This window comes from Acanthochromis polyacanthus, chromosome 1 (genome assembly GCF_021347895.1).
Source record: "Acanthochromis polyacanthus isolate Apoly-LR-REF ecotype Palm Island chromosome 1, KAUST_Apoly_ChrSc, whole genome shotgun sequence".
In the NCBI taxonomy this organism is placed as follows: Eukaryota; Metazoa; Chordata; class Actinopteri; family Pomacentridae; genus Acanthochromis; species Acanthochromis polyacanthus.
The window spans coordinates 44,852,447-44,873,041 of record NC_067113.1 but is presented as its reverse complement, the minus strand read 5'-3'; the positions used below and the strand labels follow the sequence as shown (position 1 = coordinate 44,873,041).

Sequence of the window (20,595 nt, the reverse complement as noted above, 5' to 3'; positions counted from 1 at the left end):
CATTCTGCTGCCTCTTCCTCTAATGGCAAAAGAAGCTTAGAGCCTGGGCTTTGGATAACTTGTAGATTGAATTCAGCAACTTGCACTATTAACTGCTGGATATGTTGTGGTTGCAAACTACTATCACAAATGTGCTAAAACATCTGACTTGATTATGTGGATTTGCAGGAGTTGAACCGGCAAGAAATACAAATACATGAACTGAAAATAGACTAGTTAATGAAAAACGTACTTGCTTCCTGTATGAATTTGTGCTCCATAGAAATAAAAAAAAAAATACTTTAAAGTCTTCACATTTCTTGTATTGAAAGTAGGTGGTTAAATTATATTCAAGCATCCAAGCGAAGAATAGCATTGCTTGTATGAATTAAAGAAGACACTACCTTTCCTCCAACATTTCAGGCAATTTATTCAGTTAATGGAGTATATGTGTAAAAGTGCATTTTATGAGTCTCTTTCTCAGTTTAATTGAAACAACATGCCATATTGAACCAACAACATGTCTGAACTCGGGGGAGTTTGCAATTTCCATACTCTGCAACACACAAGCACACACACCTGTCAGACATGATTAATAAGCTTACATACAGAACATTTCTAATTATTTTCTTTGTCTGGTAGATGGATACAGCATAAAGCCACAAGTTGCCCTTTTAGAAGCTGGAACAAAGATAGCTGGTGATTATTTTCATAGTTTTGTCTGCAGAGTTAAGTCGCCGTCATTATTAATTAGATACTGTTTTTATCGTTCAGATAAAGAGCATAATTAACCAAGAGCTAAACTGAAATGCTTCTCAGGCTTCCTAACAATAGGAAAATACATTGGAGTCAAGTTCAAGAAGAAATTTTGCTGCAAAATTTGGTATTTTTCATCAATTGCATGCACCTCTGATGCAGCAAATGCTTAAAGTGAAAGTGCTTCTACCTATAACTCCAACTCTGAGTTATGCTTAATGCTCAGACTCTGAGGAAAAGCTATTTTATTTTCACTTCCCCTCAATTAAATTCTCACCACTGACTTGATATTCTCGATGTGTGATCTAATTTCTATGCTGTTGGTGGGTCCTGTAGGGGCTGGAGAGCAATATAAAGGCCGTGCAGGACAAATATGAGGATCTGAAGAAAGAGGTGACCCAGAGACAAACGGAAATCAGGTATGCCATCCTGAAGTTCTAACTTTAGTCACTCCGTTCACGATGTCTTCATTACAATGTCTTAATTTCTGTTTGCTTCTTTTTAATAGCTATATTCTTGTGTTCATCTATGGCTTCCAGTTAATAAGAAGCACTTCAGCTGCTGCTAATGAAAATTACTCTGAAGATAAATGCACTTCTGTGTTCATTTTTCTCCCGCTCCCCACACAGAAGCTTGATTGAAGATGTGGAAACCCATGAAATGCAGATATTGAAAGAACAGAAACAGCTGGAAGACAAGAAGGGGATGATAGAGCTTAAAGAGGTGTGTGTGTGTGTGTGTGTGTGTGTGTGTGTGTGTGTGTGTGTGTGTGTGTGTGTGTGTGTGTGTGTGTGTGTGTGTGTGTGTGTGTGTGTGTGTGTGTGTGTGTGTGTGTGTGTGTGTGAGAGAGAGAGCATCGCTTACAGCACATCATCGATAAAATAACAAATCGTTTGCACCCCTCCATTTGTGTTCGCATGTGTCGGCGTGGCTGTTACAAGGCTGAGAAAGCGCGGCTCATCAGTATACCTGACCAGATTTTAAAGGAGACCGAACGGAAACGCTCGAAAAGGGAGTAAGTATATTTAACCCTTTCATAGGTTTTACTGGGGATGAGATTTCCTGTTCAGCCTGTTAGGGTGCTGCAGTCAGATAATACAGACGAGAAAAGACAGTAAGGGCCACATTTATTCTGAAATCTCCACCTCTTCATCTACATTCCATCTTAAATCCAATAAAATTCCAGTTTTAAATCATGGAAAAATTTTGCTCATTTACTTGTTTCTGCTGAGTGTAAACTTCTCATCGATCCTGATTTGTAACAGAACTACTGATGTCTGTTATTCCACATTTCCTACCTTCAACCATAATTTTTCAGTTTTATACTTGTTCAGCTTCCTCTCTGTAAATTATGTCTCCAATCCCCAGCTTTTGATGTTCAGCAGACTTTGAATTCTTGTGGCACTGAATTATTTCTTCCAAATAATGAGCTGAAACATTGGGTGCTATTAGCGCAGCGGTTCTAATTTAAAGGTGTCAATCCTTCTAATTTGATAACAAATGACGACCACGTGTGTCGGGCGTTGTTAATTTTTGAATGCAAATGCAGCTGCAGGGATGCTTCACTCACGGCGTCGCTGCTGCTCCCTTTTATGTTTATTTCAAATTAATATTTGGCTTGCAAGTAATGCAGAGGAACTGAGCCACGCGGGCTGTGACTTGTAATTTCAAATTCACAAAGCTGAGGACTTCTGGGGGGTGTATGTAAAAGATGGATGCACATGCTGCTATTTCATAAGATATGCACTCTTACAGAGACAGTACTGAGAATCAGAGGGTGCTTTTATCCTCTTCTCATACTTGCATTTATTCTTGGTATGTTCTTTTTTTTTTTTTTGGTCACCAGAGCTGCAGTGAAGAAGATACAAGCACTAAATATGGAGATTTCAGAAGTGGAGCGGCAAGTGAAGAAGGTGGATGAGCGTAACCATTCCATCAGGAGGAAGAGGGAGGAGGTGATGCAGGAGCAGGAGGGTCTCAGGGTCCAAGTAGAGGCCAGTCAGAGGGACAACAGACAGCTGCTGAAAGAGCAGGAAATCAGCAGGGAGGAGATGGCGGAATTCATGGGCAACAGGTACAGACTTCCTCCACTGTCAACATCAAAAGTGAAAAGTATTAGATGACCTGAAAGCTGAGAGGTCAGAGGACATAGCACAAGGGAGTAAGTGGCCTGAGCAGTGAATTTCCCCATTTCCTGTCACTGTGTACACACACTAAAATATCCAAAAGCATATTTACAAGATAAACCATGCTGAGGGCACTTACAAGAAAAAAAATCAGTTTGAGTAAGATAATTATTGTAGATTAAGATGAAAATACAGTATTTGATTTGGCATTTTATAAATGCATGCATGTCGCTGTGTTTTTCGTTACCAGAGGCATCCTGGAAATGAAGCTGAAGAGCATCATGTCTGACAGAAAGCACCTGTTTGAGAGCCAATCTGTGCAGCTCAGGGAGAAAAACAGGTAAAGAACGATGTGTGACTCAGCACCCCTCCCACATGCAAATGAGCCTGCACATAACAAAAGACCTTAAAGGTACCCTGTGGTGCTTTCTTCTAAATAAACTAAATACATGTTTGCGTTTAGTGTTATCCTTGAGCTCTCACAATGATGCCAAGTGCAATTCTATCCTCACAACACTAGCAAATCCAGATTTAAGTATTGCAAATCCAGCTTTGTTTACATCCATATTTGCTATTTTGAAATCTTCCTCTTCCCTGCCCCGTTAGCACAGTGCTGCATGTCTGTTGCTGTATTGCTATGCTAAGGTGAGACCTGTTTATGCAAAAACAACTCCATAGAATTGCTAGAGGTCAAAAACTCCACATGGAACTTTAAAAATTGTAGTGTTAAAAACGCTAGCACTTACTGTGAAGCATCCCTTCTTTACAATATTTTAGAGTTAAATTGTAAGTGCATTGTCCTGATAGATATTCAGTCAAGAAGAGGATGTTTTACAGGTTTGTCAGCTTCAGTATGTGCATACGCTTTCACTCTGAGTTGTAATGGATTTTTTTTTGTGAGCGTATGTATTTTGGATTAGACTTTAAGTTCAACAACAGACCAAAAAGTTCAAAACATTTCATCCCCTGCATTCCAAACACAGCTGAACAACCTTCATATCTGACAGGAATCCATATACAATGCAGTATAAAGAGCCATATTTGAGACAATGAATTTCAGCTGGAAAGTGTAGGAGGCACAGCCGTATGATGATGATAAATATTTAAAAGGTGCCTGTGTTTCTCCTCAGGCAGATGCAAGTCCTCAAGAGGATGGAGCATGCACTGACCATGGCCACAGAACAGCTCGAACTCACACAATCTGTCTACAACAGGTTGCTGGTGCAGGTGAACATGTGAAATGTTACCGTCACGTGTAATACATCTACTAAGATTTGGAGTGTTAAAGTGATAAGTGATCTTGCTTGGAGACATTTGGAGCTTTTATGTTAAAATAGTCTACAACGTGGACTTTTGTACACGTACCACCTCAGATTGCAGCTTAGGTTTTACCAGTAAGCCTCATAATGTCTAATACAAGCAGCTTTTTGTCTGCAAACATGTTTTTTGCTGGTGTTGGCAATTGGTGAGGAAAAACTTTCAGGTGTTGACACAGGTGTGGGAGTATTATGAGTGCAAAATGTCACAGTGGCAATAATCACCACATTAAATCAAGAGTCTGTTCCACCAGAAGGACTTCTTTTACATTTGTGAGCTTCCTGTCATTTTACTGATGTGCACAGTTTTTAAACAGAAAGTGGAAACAAGAAGAGAACATTGCTCGTCGGAAACACATCAGCACAGAACAATATGATCGGAAGTCACTAAACTGCATTGGGGAATTCGCACATTAAGGAAACAATGAAAACAATGCTGTTCTGCAATATGATTCATTCAAACTGACAACCAATAACGACTAATAACAACTCTCTCATGAACAATTACTCACAATAAATTTGACTGACGGCTGCTTAAATGAGTCTGTGGTGTTGCCACAGAAATGCATCACATTTAAATTGAACAGAATGTGATTGATGGGTTTAATATTTTCAAAGTATTACATTGTGAGCTTTACACTGCACGAGGGCTAATAATGATTATTTAGTGCTTCATGTAGCTAGCTGAAATATAATTGTGGTATTGCATTATGGTTTTTTTTGAAACCCTTAAGCTTATTCATGTAATTCTGTTCCTGCTCCGAGCGCTAGAAGCTTTTAAATATTTCGCAGTGTGGCTCATACAGCTGAACACAAGGCAGTGTCTCTGGATCCAGTGGTTATCAGAGGCTCTGACATCAGCTTTGCAGTCAGTGTTTAATGTGGGAGTGAATGTGCACTGACTGAACTATGAATGAAGTGTGAGAAGATTTGTTAAGATTCAGGGCCAACTTCAAGCGGATGAAAGATGTCATAGCAAAATGAAAATTTGAACATTTCTGAATTTTCAGTTAGACGCTGTGCCCAAAAGAGAGGCTAGCATTCAGCAAAGGATGGAGCTTCAGAAGGAGGTGGATGCTCTCAAAGTCAGCTTTCAAAAACAGGTGAGGCTGTGTGGTTCAAACTGACAGCAAAAGGGGATTTAATTATAGCACGGATTTATGGTGAAAATGTATTGTTTGTGCCTGTTTTGTGGTTCTTAAAAAAAACACTAAAAGAACAAAAAAAACATGCTTACGTATTTTATTTTGCATAATCCTGCCCCTTATCCCCTGCTGCTTCCAAGGTGAGCCATTCAGAACGAGCAGCTGCCTCACAGTACGCCAGGTTTATTTTCTTTTTGGAGCTGCTTCTGCTAACTCTTGCCGTCTCAGGCACAAGCAGAGTACACCAAATAAAGCCAAATCCCCAGTAAAGTTGTTCTCATTTGCATATTTCTTGTGTTTCTGTTGTCAGACAACAGATTGAGTGAGTAATAGTGACTAAAATGCAGCCCACTTAGACTCCATGTTCATCAGCAGTCACTTCAGAGCCATTTTAAAGCTGCAGCTCTGCCACAATAATGGCAAACTCAGAGAACAGACAAGGTAAAACGACAGCTGTGCTTTAAATTTAATAATGTTTTCATGCCAAATGTTTGCTCATAGATAAAGCTAGGAACAGTACATACTCTGCAGACAACTGTCAATCAAAGACATGGAGAGTTTTCTTCCTGAAGAAGATGTGGACAGCAGCAAAAGGATGAAGCTGTTTAGAACAGAACTAAAACCAGGAGTTATGCAGTCACGGTAAAACGAATCATCTTTGCAGCATTTTGAGTTAATAAATTAAAAGACTCATTCTGGGGATTCTGGGTGAGACTTTCATTAATTTGCTGAAAAGGGGCACAATCTGGGATCTTTTAATTTATGTCTCAAACCTTTTTTTTCCCCCCCCTTTTTCTTGTAACTTCCATTTCCTATGTGAATGCAAGAAACAGAAGATTTCAAATAGCATACTTTTCTAATACTATATCGCGCAGCAAACTTTAATGATCCATTTGGGGAAAAGCCTGCACTTTGCACAGAAAAGTTTCATCATCTATCCATCTTAGGAGACTTTGCCTTGCTGTCCCATTCATCGAAACAGTCATGAGATTTTTTCAATAGCCTACAATGTGTTCCCAAGCAGCTATCAGCGGTTGAGGAGGAGAGCCAGAAGAAGCAGCAGTATGGGGTGATTCAGGAGCTGCTGAGGGAGTCAAACCGCCTCAGAGAAGAGCTCCATAACCTCAGATGTCTCACACAGATCAAAGCAGAGGAGAGGGGCCAGAAGCACCGTGAACTGCTCAGGGCTGAGGTGCAATACAAACACACGCTATGACACATTTAAAAGACGTTTTGATGTCATCATTAGTGCATTTAATAATTTATGAAGACACAGACATGCACATTTCACGCTTAAATGTGTTAAAAACATCAAAGAAGAAACAAAGCTGATTTATATTTTTGGTGCTTTCGGTGACAAAAACACAATTTCTGAAGAATGTCATCTATGCTCGCAATATTATATCCACACGGTGGGGTAATTTCAGAACAATTTAGAAATATAGAAAGTTCAAATGAATTTAATCTACGGAAGGGAGAGCGGTTCTTTCTCGTCCTTTAAAAAATTCATACCCTTTCTCTCCTGATTAGTAAATAATGAAATCCCAAATCAACATCGACCAGCTCAAAAATAAATGAAAGCGTACAGGAAATTCATAAAAATCCATACCGAGAAAACAGAACCGCGAGATCAGCTAACTTATTTATTGTTTTGTTTTTATTTATTCAGAGTCCGAAGGGGAAGCCGCTACAATACTGAGAAATGTGCACCCACAAGTATGAGTGTAGATTGATGTTTGCGAGCACAGACATATACATAGAAGCACACCCACACAGAGGTGATGATGCTGTAGTTTTACCTGCCTAATTCTACTCGCAGCAATTGAACCAGCACATCCGGCGGGAGCTTCGTGAAAAAGACCTGATCATCGCGGACCACAACAAGCTGAACGCTACACTACAGCGCAGGTGTCACCGTTGTTTTCTCTATATGCAAAAAAGGATGTTCCAGAGAGGCTGTTAATATGCAGTATTAGGGAAATCATAATCGCCTCCTCATTCGGCTTCACATCTTCTGTTTTTTGCTGTCTCTCTAAAATGAAATGAAATATGGAGATTTCGCTGCACAATATTAATGTGGCCAACCGATAATTGATTCCCTGGTTATTTGTTTGGCTCCTCTGATCTGCATACGGGCAGGAATCACAATTAATTCAGACATCTGCGCATGTTGTCTGGCTAGAACACCATGTCGTACTAATTGGTCATACTTCAGTGTTCAGACACAGACTAATGCTTATAGCGCCACCCACGACAGCAACGGCAAACTTATGAATACGTTTATTAGGGTCACGACAGCAGAATACAGTCTGGAATCAGGCACCCAAAATTGCAGCTAGACAAGCAAAAAGAGGGCAGGATGACAATGAAATGTTGTGTATCCTCTTGTGTGGTTATTGTTGTTTGCAGCTCACATTTCACACATGAATTTAACATTGAAATTTAATGAACAGACTGAATGAAACTTGAGTTCTGTCACATTTTTTTCCTATTCACTGATCACTTGTGATGAATTATGAAAGTTTGATAATTACTCCGCGATGATTATGCCAATTTATAATCACTTTTTTGTCAGTATTACCAAACTTTCCTTTACAAGTACATGCAGATCTAACACCCGCTGCAGGAAATGTTATCTGTACAGTTCATATTACTTTAATCAGCCACTGATAACTGTCACTGGCTACGGATATAAATCCCACAGTAGTTAGGAAGATGGTAAACAAAGATAATGAACTCGCAGCTACCACTGGCTAATTAAATGCAAATGATCAACAAACGGATAGGGGTAAATGACAAAAATGTCATAAACCTGCTGTGATTGGGGAGTCTGACTTTGTAACGCGGTTGAAGAACGCGTCTAATCACTGGTTTCCCCCCTCAGAATATCTCAGTATTCTAAACTGTGTGACATGATCATGGAAGAGAAGAATAAGTATGTCAAGTTGAAGCAGATCGCCGCACAGACAATCACAGAGTTAACAGAGCAGATAAAGCTCCTGGAAAATGAGAAGGAAATCCAACGCACCATCGTCATCAACAAGGAGAGGTGTGTTTGTTTGTTTCATAGAGGGAGGGCCGAGGGTTAACTGGCTTAGAGACAGACATCTAGAATAAAATAGTGTAACAGCACTGCATCAAATCCTGCCTTAATGAAAGCTATAAACTTTTGTTTTGTTATTCAGACTGTGAATTTATGTGCAAGCAGTGTGTTTGGGGGTAATTTCGTTTGGGAGCTATCTCTGCATCTGCTAGATAATTTCTCTTTGTCCATTCCAGATCACTTGCAAAAGCCTCTATGAAGATCTCTAATAGCACCACAATGAGGGACAAACTACACAATGACATCTCCAAGGTACACACACACACACACACACACACACACACACACACACACACACACACACACACACACACACACACACACACACAGAGAGAGAGAATTGGAAATACTTTTCTGCCATAACTGCAGTTGTTGTTTTGAAGGAATTCTAAATATTGAGCGGCGCTTTCAGAGAGCTTTATAGAGATAGTGAGACAAACTCACATCAACTATTTGTCCTTCAGCTTACACATCTTATAAAAGACACAAAAACAAACACAGATTAAATGAGATTTTGTGTTGTCTGTTGTGCTGTAGAAGTTGCCTCAAGTTATTGTCTACCACGATCCGGTCTTAACATCAAGTAACTTTTTGTGTGTGTGTGTTTCATGAGCAGACATGCAGCAGAAGGAAGACTAGTTCCAAAGTGTTAAAAATAGGAAGATTTGCAGCATTTTGGACAATGCGCTGGAGTAATTTTGAAACTCTAGCACTATCAGGTGAAAGCATATCGCTGTACATATATATCAGAGTTTGCTGATAAGGAATATTTTGTTGTTTCTGTGTCTTACACATTAGACAAGTGACAGTTTTTGGTTCGCTCAGAAAAAGATCTGCACATTGCAGTTTTAGCTCACACTGAATTTAATGTAACAGAACAACATTTCTATATAACAGATCTTTGTTGGGCAAAATAAGAAATGAACAGGCAGAAACACATTCTTTAAGCGGTAGGCTGTGATGCACATGATGAGAACTGACTAATCAAAGCAAAGCTGGTGCTCCAAGAGGCATAGAAAGGAAAATGTACCTCAGAAATCTGAATTGTATAAATATTTCAAAAATAGTTATCTCGTGTGACTCTTTATTTGAGAATCTACGCAGCCTGCAGTTGTTGTTTTTTTTCTGATATTACATTCACATATCACACCTTTCCTTCTTAACCTAACATCTCGTAGGTTGCCTGGAAGCAACGCCAGATCAGTCAGGAGTTTGATGACAACAAACTTGAACTGATGAGACTCGCACAAATGATCAACATCCAGGAGGAGACGCTTCTGGAAACAAACAAGAATCACGAAACTGCCATACAGCGACGCAACATTCTGTACGTTCGCAGCTTAAAGTTTGCGTAATGTTGCCTGAACGCAAGCAGAGGATTTAAACCACTTTGTCTAATGGTGTGTGTTCTTGCCACTTCACATGTCCACAGAGGAATTCAGCTCCTGGAACATGAGGAGGTTTTGTTCAACTACCATGAGAAGATAAACATCCAGGAGGCAGCCATCACAAAGACCAATACGGCTCTGGAGACTCTGGAGAAGGACATGAAAGACTTGGAGTTAGCGATCAAAGAAGAGAAGAGGCAGATAGACCTGAAGAAGAAGGAGGTGCTCCTCAAGAGAAAACTGGAGGGAGAGATCGCCGAGCTGCAGATAGAGGTAGAAAAAAATGTTCCGCGCATCCAGATACATGAATGACAGCTGACAGTTTTGCACTGATAGAACAATCAACAAAAGAAGCAAATTTGCCAAACTTTCAGAAGTACAGTGCACACTAATTACCTAAAAAGATGAAAGTGTTGTAGTCATGAGACACTTAAAGTTGCTGAGAATGGGTAATTGGCACGTTTGTTGGAAATCCTTCATTAGAATCTATTCCAACACCCACTTCTCCTTTCTCTGTAACTCCTCTTACTCCTCGTTTACAAGAAATGAAAACACTTCCTGATTTCAATGTTTCTGATAAACTACAGCCAACTTTATAGTCCCCAGACGTTACAGCAAAGGTGCACTGCAGGCCCCAACAGTTTAGTGTTGCTTATTTTTCATCGGGGTCGATATTAGAGCCTCCGTCAGGTTTATTATCATCTTGAATGAGCTTTGCAGATGGCCCGCTTGTGTTATTGTTTTCTGTAACGCCCCTACAGTTTCCCTAGAGTGACTTCACTAACATAACCACTAATTGGTGCAGATTGTGTCTGCTGAATACCGCTGTCCACATTTCTCCAGCAGCGTGACCACGACTACATCAGGATGTGGATTCATAATTCTATCTGGAAGCAGTTGGACCTGTCAATTAGAGCTTCCCGGTGCAATCAGATCATAAAAGTTGGAGCGAGCAGACAGATTGTGTTTCTGTAAAGTTTTCCTTGGAATCTTTTGTCTTAGTCTCTGGCTTGCAGGCAGATATGCATACTTTCTCCATGCTATTGTCCAGCTACGTGTGTGTGTGTGTGTGTGTGTGTGCGTTCCCACCCTTACTCGTAAAAACTATTTATGTGAGTTATTTCATGTCAGTCGGGATCACGGGGAGTACATAACTGCGTGTGTGCATGTGAGTCGGATGTGTCTCGGGTTTTGTAGATAATTGTTTAACTTTATGCCTGTCGGTGTCAAGCCAGGGGAACTCCAGTAAGAGCAGTTAAGTGCAGCACTCCAGAAGACAATACTTAGAACAGTTCAGACGCTCAGTTCACTGCTAATGAGCAGATCTCTGTTTTGAAACGCATTTAGAAACTTATCTTGTAATGAGACTTGCTCGAGCAAACATACACTATAGGAAGGCTTTCTCTTTAATGAACAGACTCATTGCTCATATTCTAATTTGCTCTCAGTAAATAGCAGCAAACACATATATTTCGACCATATTCAAGATTAATTTCGCTTGTGCATGTGAGAGGAGTCTCTCCGAGGACTTAGCAGAGCACTCGTATCAAAATATTGAGTGTACACACATAACTTCGCCGTTTCAAACAAAAGAATTTACAGAAAGGAGTACATTTATGGGAATGTTATTGTTCAGCTCATACCCCGTTACTGTTCCTCTAATCTGTCTTTGATCATTCAAACAAAGGCTGTTTATTACACTCTCTTCAGACGTGATTCTCTCACATCTAAGTTTGAACAGAGACAGAAAGAACACTTGTTAACTAGCCTCAGAACACAGGCAGAGATGCAGAAAAAAGACAAAGATCTAAACCAAGAGGGACAAACCCAAACAAGCACATGCTGCACAAGTGTCACAGACAGACTTGGATGCACATGAATACATTGCAAACATTCTCGAACAACTTTACAATACATTGAGAGTGACAGGCACGTAGACGGAGAGAGTTTTGAGAAGAGACGCACAAACACATGCTGAGTTTCCCTGCCAGTGGCTGCATCGTGGGACTGGGCGTGTTGCTGCTCTGGATCACAACGACTAGTTCAGACTTGCTGCTTGACCAGACCTTCTCTTATCTGAGCTTTGTGCTCATTTGGATGAACTCGGCGTTGGATGAGACTTCACCATGTGCTGCTCCTCTGAAAAACAACCCTTTCCCTTTCCTCCATCTGTTTACGCCTTCTGCTGTTTGTCTTCTACAACAGACCTCGTTGGCGTCATTTTAAAAAAAAAAAAAATCTTTCACTCATACTTTATATTGTTTCTCTTTTTGTTAGTTTTCTTTCCTTTCCTGACTTTGTCAAACAATCCTTGTTTTCATTGTTCTCATGAGGAATTTTGTTAACTGGAAGTAACTTTATCTATCCAAACCCTGGCCTGTCTTTACGTCCTTCTCACTGTCTCTGACTGACCTTGCATTTGGCTGTGCGTGAATTAGATCCCTGATTGAAATATTGCCACAACTATTAGACTGGAAATGGTTTGGAAGATTCTGTTCGAAGTAGTGCCAAGAGAATTATAGTCTTTGCTTTGAGCACTACCAAGACGTTGGCATTTGTGCTCTTGAGTAAAGTTTCATTGGGAACATCATGCTAAAACTTAGATTTGTCTCGCACTTGGAGGCGGAGTCTGTGATTCTGGAGAAGGATTGTTGATATGTAGCCAGTTAGCATATTTAGATATCATGTACCGGATTTAGTGGACCTCGCCCTTCAGACTCCCATCACTGTCTCCCTAAGCTGCCGTTGTGCAGCTTGTATTTGTACAGAAAAAGCTGTAATAATTGTAGTATTTATTTCCCCTTTATAAAGCCAGGACTTATTTGACATTTAAGTTTGTAATCAATTACGAATTATGTTCTCGTTCCTCTCAGTATGCTAACACACTAAATTACAAACGAGATGCTTGCAAATTATACCTGCTGAACATTAGCATTTTTGCATTGCCGTTGTGCCATTTTAGCATGCTGCTGTTAGCGTTTAGCCCTGCTGTACCACCTCGAATTAACCTCGCTGAGATGCCAGCTCAACTGGAAACTCTTAGTCATGTTTGGATAATCACGCAACTCTGAGAATCAACAGTTCCATCCCTGATTAGTTTATCAATCCATCTGTTTGTTCATCCATCCATCCTTTCAGCCATCCAGTCGTTCAGCATTTCTCCCTCCCCTCTGTGTGAAAATAGCAAATCATTTTCTAAATCACAGTTTTCCATCGTGCAGCCGTCGAGCTCCCCCGGGTGCAAAAAGTGAATCATGGGGGTCTCTCCTTCTGCAGGAGGTTTGCCAGCTCAATTCATTCTGCCTGTGAATTCATTCTCTATGCGAATTCAATCTCCATGCAACTGCCCTGCTGTCGATTTATCATATATATTGTATATTTGTATTCATCTGTGACCAGTTTATCTGTTCATTGCAGACAGAGCCCCCCTCCTCCCTTTGATGGGAACTTTTGACAAAGATAGATTGGGCCATCTGTGAGTCTATTGAAGTTCAATATACTCTGAGGCTTTCATTTGCACTGAGGAATTTTAATTGCTACAAAATAAACAGAGTTTGGTGTCGGATTCTGAATTTACTACTTGTTTATGAGTTGCTGGCACATCAACATCTCAAACGCATACAGGTGCGCATGCATCAGCGCCCACACTGAGATCTGTGCTGTGTTGGTGACATCCGAATATCGCTGAACAGTCGTCTAATGACTGGCTACACTTCTGTTATACACAGTGGCATGAGCGCTATCACAAACATACAGACACACTCGGTAGCAGAGCGAGATTTACAGGAGGGTGGGGTTGATGACAGACAGCACTGTCCCTATGGTGGTGAGTCATATTGTTTGTCTGTCCCTCTCTTAAATCTTTGTCCAACCTGTCTGGAACTTGTTACTGTGGGGGAAACCCTTCCAGAATCTCGTCTTGACAGTGTTTGTGTTGTTGTTTACGAGTGGCTCCCAACCTTATGTGACGTATCCCCACAGGCCAGTCATATGAACTCAAGAACCCCTTTATCAACAACACCTCTCATGTTATTTTACATTGGATCTGATGCAACACTTTATATAAAAGTGAATATTGGTCAAATATTTTTTCATCCAGATAAAATATAAACAGTCAGTTTTTCTGTATGTTTTACTATCAAAACTACAAAAATAGAGTTTTTTATGTTTGTATACACATTAAACGGCACATATAAAGTTACAATGGAGGTAATAACCTATAATAACATGATGGTAATTATAATTACATAGTAATAATCCAGTAGTAGCATACTTCAAACAGAAAATGGTTACAATAGGTCATTTGGTTGGCGATGCTTATTAATTTTAACATAGAAATGTAATTTATATAATTTCCATCCATTACATTCATTAAACACCTGATTTTTTTTTCCAAAATATATACTGTTAGCTAGCAACTTTAACTATTTATCCACACTTCATGCTGACAATTTCTAATTGTTTATCAATACTTTTAGCTTTTAGCTACTTTTCAATCAGTAATCCATACTGTTAGCTAACAAACTGTAAAACTGTTAGCCATGCTGTCAGCTGATAATGTCCAGCTGTCTGTCCCTAGTTGAACTGGCTTTTTCTTCTGTTTGTTCATATGTTTGGCTAGCAATTTTATTTGTTTATCCACTTCTAGCTGACAATTTTAAGGGGCCCATGTTTGGCCCCTTTACAAGAAATCAGCGAAAGTATCACATGTCCTCACTTCAATCAATTCAGCCCTAAATGCTGTGAAAAACCCTGCTTAGGAAGAAAACTCTCTGTAACTGGCAGCTTGGTGATTAATAAAATCCTGTATAGAAATCTATGGGAAAATTCTCGAACACCCAAGCTGATAGTTGTTTATCCCACCCTTTCCCCTAAAAGCCAATCCTTTGCTTTGTAACAGTCAAACCAGGAAACATCCAGCCAATCATGTTGTCGCAGGGACTAAGGTGTGGTGAAGGAAATGCTTTTTAAACCTTATTTTGGGGCAAAATTACCAAACTTTTTAAGTCTCTATTAGATCTGACTGGTGATCATATACATGCGGTTTTAATATCTCCATGACTATTTAAATTGCAGTTCTGGGTCTCTTCCCATTCAAGGCATCTGGTTCTGTTAGCTTGAAATAACTACAGGGGATGTTATCAAGAAGGCTGCCAAGTGACGAGACTTGCCTGTAAAGACTTGAACTGTTTAGACATCCTGATCGCAAACAGTTTATCCATACGATAAGCACGGTTTTAGGTCGCTCTTTCAATTATTTATTCACTTCTTTTACTGCTATTTATCAATTTAAACAATTTATGAATTCCTTTTGGCTGCCCGTTTGTCCTGATTATTTATTACTTGCTGATAACTGTTAACTTCTCAAGTTCTCAAGCCTGTCCAGGTCCACTCACGTCTTTAATTAGGTTGTAATTTGTTTTTTCGGATGAGTAGAACTAATTTTTCAATATACCCTTTGGCTACTGAAGTACCCCTCAGGGTACTCGCACCCCTGCTTGGGAATCACTGATGTATACTGCATGTGAGAAAGTCAGACGGGGTCGAGAGCAAGAAAGAACAGCCGGCACACAGAAACAGGAAGGCTGACCAAAAGGCTTTGTGTGCTATAAGAAACTCAACAACCCTTGAAAGTCATTTGGCAGCTCACTTCTTAAATCTCATTTCTCTTGAGACTGCTGGCTAAATAGCCAAGAATATCTAGATTTCTAACTCCTCAGACAGCGGTGGGCTTAAGGCCAAATGTGGTCATGATAGTTTTACAAATCTGTTTGTGGAATCACTGGTAAATTTGTGCTTGGATTTTCAGTGAAATTTTGTGCTGCTGCTTTTCAAACATACAGAAAACACACTCTTTCAGCATTTAAACCATAAGTAGGTTAAATAGAAATCTAAGAAATGTAGTTTTGTTTTTGTTTTTTACCCTCAAGATGTTTCTACCTCCTCAACCAAATCCAATAATAATTTAGCATATATTTCAATCCATGGGCCATAAATCTAAATGATATCTGATTACTTTCATGGTTCTCCACAGTGTGTCTTCCCCCTAGTTATCTTTCTTTTAATGTATTATGAACTTTAATGTATCCCGTGGTGCTCTGCAGGCAGGAATCTTACAACTATTCCTGTATCCCAGATTGAGGATGAAAACTGAGGGCTTTTGTTGTCAGAGGCTTCAAGGCTGTGAAATGATTTGCCTGAGGAATTCAAGCCGGCAGAATGAGTATCGTCTCGCAAATCTCTCCTCAAAATATACCCTTAACTTTAATTTTATTATATATTCCAGCGGCCTCTGGGGTAGTTTTACTTTACTGACCTTTTTGCTTTACTGATCCGTCCCTTTTGTCTTTTATCTGTGTTGATTACGAGACTTTCTGTAACCTAATTTTGGGATGCTGGTATATAAATAAGGTCATTATTTATTTTATGATTACACCGTTGAGCATGCAGTGCATCATCTATTACTTTTAAAGCCGTCAAGTTAACCGCTAACTGAGCTGAAATTATGCAAATGATATGCAAATTGTAGGCTGCATGGATGCTGTCGGATGTGCGATGTTTTACAGCGTTCATGAACCAGGAAAGCGGCTATTATTTCTGACTGTCAGATGAAGAAAACAGAGAGGCAGGCAGGCAGAACTGAGACACTGACACAGGGACAGATGAATACAAAGAGAAAGACAAACGTTGGTGTATGCGAACGGAGGGAAGAGGACGGGCATAAAATGCAACGAGCAGGAGGGGGAGAAAAAAAGATTGATTGAAGATTGGAGAGAGGAGAAGGAGGGTGACACCGGCACTCTGTATGCCATCCATCATGTAGTGTTTAAGTGACTTAGGGTGGTTACATATGAGGGAGGAACGCACATCAATCAGACTCAGAAGTGAAGAGTGGACACACCTGTCTCAGTCAGGAGTCTGACAGCTGAAGTTCAGTGACATTTAGGGCTTTGAAATGAGTTGGTGTTTGTTTAGACAAAGAAATGTGCGTTTTTTCCTTAGTGGTGACTTACTGAGTGTGCTGATTTGATCAAACATTTAAATACAGGTTATTCCATCTCTTCATTTCGAACAGCTCTGATTTGTTTGAAACTTTTCTATCATAAACTATGAATATTCAAAAGGATATCAGTCAAATTTTAGATTGAAATTGCTTTCCGAGATAATGTTTTTTCCAAAAATGCCGCTTTCAGCTCGTTTGATATTTGAATCTACCTTTGAACGACAACATCTCAGGAGCTATTAAAGATGTAAGCCTGAAATGTTCACGCTTATTTGTCATCATGTCACTGATTCGGAATCTGCAATATTGAACAAGTAGTTAAAATAGTCTTTGATTGTGGATGAGCTGAAATATGAAAAAATATTTAAGCACTCACGAAAAGTCCAACTTTAAGCATGCCGCAACCAAAAAAAAGAATTATGCAAAAGTCAAATATTGATAGTTTTTGAACACTGTAGTTGCATGTTACAAAAGTAACAAAACTAAATGGACTGACATTAAAAAAAAAAACAGCTGAAAATGGGTGAATAGGAAGTTCTTTTGATTATTTATTAGAAAATTTTTGATTTATCAAGGTACCACCCAGACATCCCCCTCCCGGCTCATCTGTGCAATAAGAACATACTTCAACACTTGACCACTTTATCAACACTGACCACTTTACTTTGTATATAGTACTTTGATTCTTCTTTTTATTTTTTAAGAGTATTTTTGTTCTTACTCGCACTGCTGCTAATTGTCGTGTTCTTCCAGACAAATTTCATGCACAGTGACAATAAAGTCTCTGTATCTTTATCTTATCTTTATCTTTAAAATTTCACAGATATCTTTGCAAATTTTCATATTTTGTGCTGTAGACAGTTTGGACAAATCAGAAGTGGTCGAGCAGAAATTGTTCAAAAAAATGTGATGACTTGATGGAATGACCCGTACTCAAATGAGGAAACTTAAGTTTTAGGGCCATCCAGAGGGAGTAAATTAATTTACCAGTTGATGCTGGTAATGTATCAGAGCATTATCTATACAGTGTAAGAAGTGGTGATGTTATTATGAGTTTTTTTGCTTTAGAAACTGAACTTTTCAAAGAAATACATTAGCTAGAGTCCCTCCAGTCTTAACTCTTGCATTGTAATTCTGCAAGAATGTCGCAAAATGTTTTTTTTATCCCCTTTTGAAAAATTGCACAGTTATGCAAAATGCTGTAGAGTTGCAAAACAGGAAAGCAGTCATCTCAAAAACTTTACTTCAATTAGTGGTCTTACTACAATATTTGTAGGCGTTCCTTTGCAAGCTCAGCAGGAAACTGAGTCATTTTTGCCAGATTTGTTGCTCAATTCTGCCTTTGACATGCTGTAATCATGCATTCAGCTCCACATACGCTGAACAAGCTTTTGTTGTTGGAGACGTATTCTCTGTGAAATCTACAGATAACCCCGGTCCCTGTTGGTCAGCCCCAGTTCCTGTTTCTCAGCATCTCTTGTCTCTCTAATTCTGTCTGCCTTGTCTGCTTTCACATCGTATCTCTCGCTCCTTCCCCCACGCTGGCCTTCGTGCTGTTCCTCCTTTTGCTCTTCTTCACTTCATCTTCCTCTGTCTGTCAGTCTTTTATCAGCCAGCATCCGAGCACATCTCTGACTTTCAGTCCGTCATCTGCTCACTGTCGGTGTTTTCCTCCCTTGTTTTTTTCTCTGTAACTTTTACCCGAACAGACACCTTCAGCTAATCTCATGACAGCCATGCTATCAAGTTAAATCTCGAGTCATGTGACGGTGAGGGAGAAGCAGCTTTTTAACAGGCTGATCACCTAAGTCACTTTTAATCAGCCTCGCTGTCTGCGTACATAAGAGAGGCTTCATTAATCCCGTCCAGGAAGGGAGGGGAAAATGGGAATCATCGCTTTGTTCCACACCGTCTTCTCTTCACTCGCGTTAGATTCGTTCATGTACGTTCGCACGCCTCTATACCGTACGGTGGAGTGGAGAGAAGCTGCTGTTTCATAAGCAAGGTCACTTCAGGTCAGGCCGGCTGTGTACAGCATTTTTCCACACCCTGTTTTTCTTGGACTCATCCCTCTTTTCTCTTTACTCTGCTGTCCAGCCAATCTCTTCTTCTTCACTCAAATTTGTCTTCGATCTCCCCGGGCGTCTATTAATACTTCTCATGTTTTCTCTCTCTCTCTCTCTCTCTGCTGTCATCCGATCGAAGTTTTTTCTATTTTCTGCTTGCATCCTTTTTTTTCTTTTGCCTGTCGTGGTGGCTCCTTGATCGTCTCAGCTTCATATATTTTATATATAGACCGCTTTTATTGTGCTGTAATGGTGCCACTGGGCTTTTGAATTCCCCGTTGAGATAATGCAGCTCCTTTTAATTGCTCGTTTCCATCTGCCGTCCTTGCTTAGAGGTTAGAAGGCCACCCGACTTCTTATTTATCTTTGTCTATAATCTACTTTCAATACTGGATATTAAAGAACCCCTTTTTCCATGAAGTATAATGACCAGGTGATTCATTTTGCAGCTGTACTTTGCAAATAATCATCATTATTTCAGATAATATAGTGGTAATTTCTTTCAATTGGTTCATTAGTTGATAAAAAATAATTTCCAGTGCTGCTTTAAACTAAAGGTTGAACATCTGTTTAAAGGTTGTAAGACTGTTCTTCCACGCTGCCTGTGAGACATGTATATTCTGAACATGTAGCTGTTTATACAAGACTCCAGTGGATTGTTTAGTTTTGTCACTATTATATTTTTTTGGCTGCACAGTTCCATCAAACAGAAGTAGTTTAGACACTTTGCACATCATCTTATACACATTTTCTTCCCGAATTCAGCCTGACATATTTGATATCTTTCAAAACTTTGGGCTCTCCACTTGAATTTTAATAACGGATCTTTACGTTTGAATGCCAGAACACAAAAAAATATACATTTGTACTGACTGCTCTTATATTTTTACAGTGATATGAAAAGAGGAAAACAGAGAAGCACTACAGCTTGGAAGCAGGAGTGATTGTGAGGGTGTTTGGCTTTTTTTCCTGGAAAGCCAGCTTTATATGTGCACTATAGAGTTTCTATACAGTTACTCTAAACACTTTGTGTGTAGTTTTGAGATCTGATTAAAGCACTGAATGCTTGCTTCCTCATAAAACACTTGCAACGCTGCTTTTTAAGCAGTTTAAACTCTTCTTTTTAAATGTTAGTTTGCTGAATTTTGCTCTTTTTTCATCATTTTATTCTTTATATTACCAGGTAGGATCTTCCCGGCAGGAAGAAAGATAACAAATAAACAATACATATACAAAAAATGACACACGTGTTTAAACAGAGATTAAAAACAGCCCAAATTAATGCTGGCAATTCAGTGAGAAACAGTCAGCATGTGCAGCGGGCGGCTAGGGTCGACTGCAGCTTCTGCTTAAACATGTAAAGTGATGGAAGAGCTGACAGTTTGAGAGATTTTTGGAGGGATTTTCAATTGATTGCTGCAGCAAAGCGAAAGGATTTCCAGTCAAAGACATGGAGTGCTACGTGATCCCTGGACCTCTGGATAATTATGGGAGGAGTGTAGGAGGTTGGACGGGGTACTGACGTGTCTTCCCTGATAGGGTTTTGTAGACGAGTTAAAACCAGTGCTGGAGTCGCCTGGTGTAAAGGAAGGGCAAACCCACCAGCTGGTAAAGGTCACAATGGTGGGTGGAGAAAGGTAGGAAGATGGATGGCTGAATGATAAAGATCATCAAGCCTGTTAAGGGCACACTTAAGGGCCATTTTGTAGATGA

General features: G+C 39.7%; 1 protein-coding gene across 1 annotated transcript in view; it reads left to right on the top strand.

The window, feature by feature from the left end:
* Nucleotides 1-20,595, top strand: part of ccdc146 (coiled-coil domain containing 146) — a 54,202-nt gene that overhangs the window by 21,849 nt on the left and 11,758 nt on the right. The window contains exons 6-18 of the mRNA XM_022202892.2: nucleotides 1,072-1,154; nucleotides 1,365-1,458; nucleotides 1,677-1,750; nucleotides 2,582-2,809; nucleotides 3,112-3,201; nucleotides 3,992-4,088; nucleotides 5,188-5,280; nucleotides 6,347-6,514; nucleotides 7,142-7,230; nucleotides 8,207-8,371; nucleotides 8,602-8,677; nucleotides 9,604-9,752; nucleotides 9,858-10,086. Of these exons, the coding sequence (XP_022058584.2) occupies nucleotides 1,072-1,154; nucleotides 1,365-1,458; nucleotides 1,677-1,750; nucleotides 2,582-2,809; nucleotides 3,112-3,201; nucleotides 3,992-4,088; nucleotides 5,188-5,280; nucleotides 6,347-6,514; nucleotides 7,142-7,230; nucleotides 8,207-8,371; nucleotides 8,602-8,677; nucleotides 9,604-9,752; nucleotides 9,858-10,086 (1,635 nt within the window). The remainder of the gene's footprint in view (nucleotides 1-1,071; nucleotides 1,155-1,364; nucleotides 1,459-1,676; nucleotides 1,751-2,581; nucleotides 2,810-3,111; nucleotides 3,202-3,991; nucleotides 4,089-5,187; nucleotides 5,281-6,346; nucleotides 6,515-7,141; nucleotides 7,231-8,206; nucleotides 8,372-8,601; nucleotides 8,678-9,603; nucleotides 9,753-9,857; nucleotides 10,087-20,595) is intronic.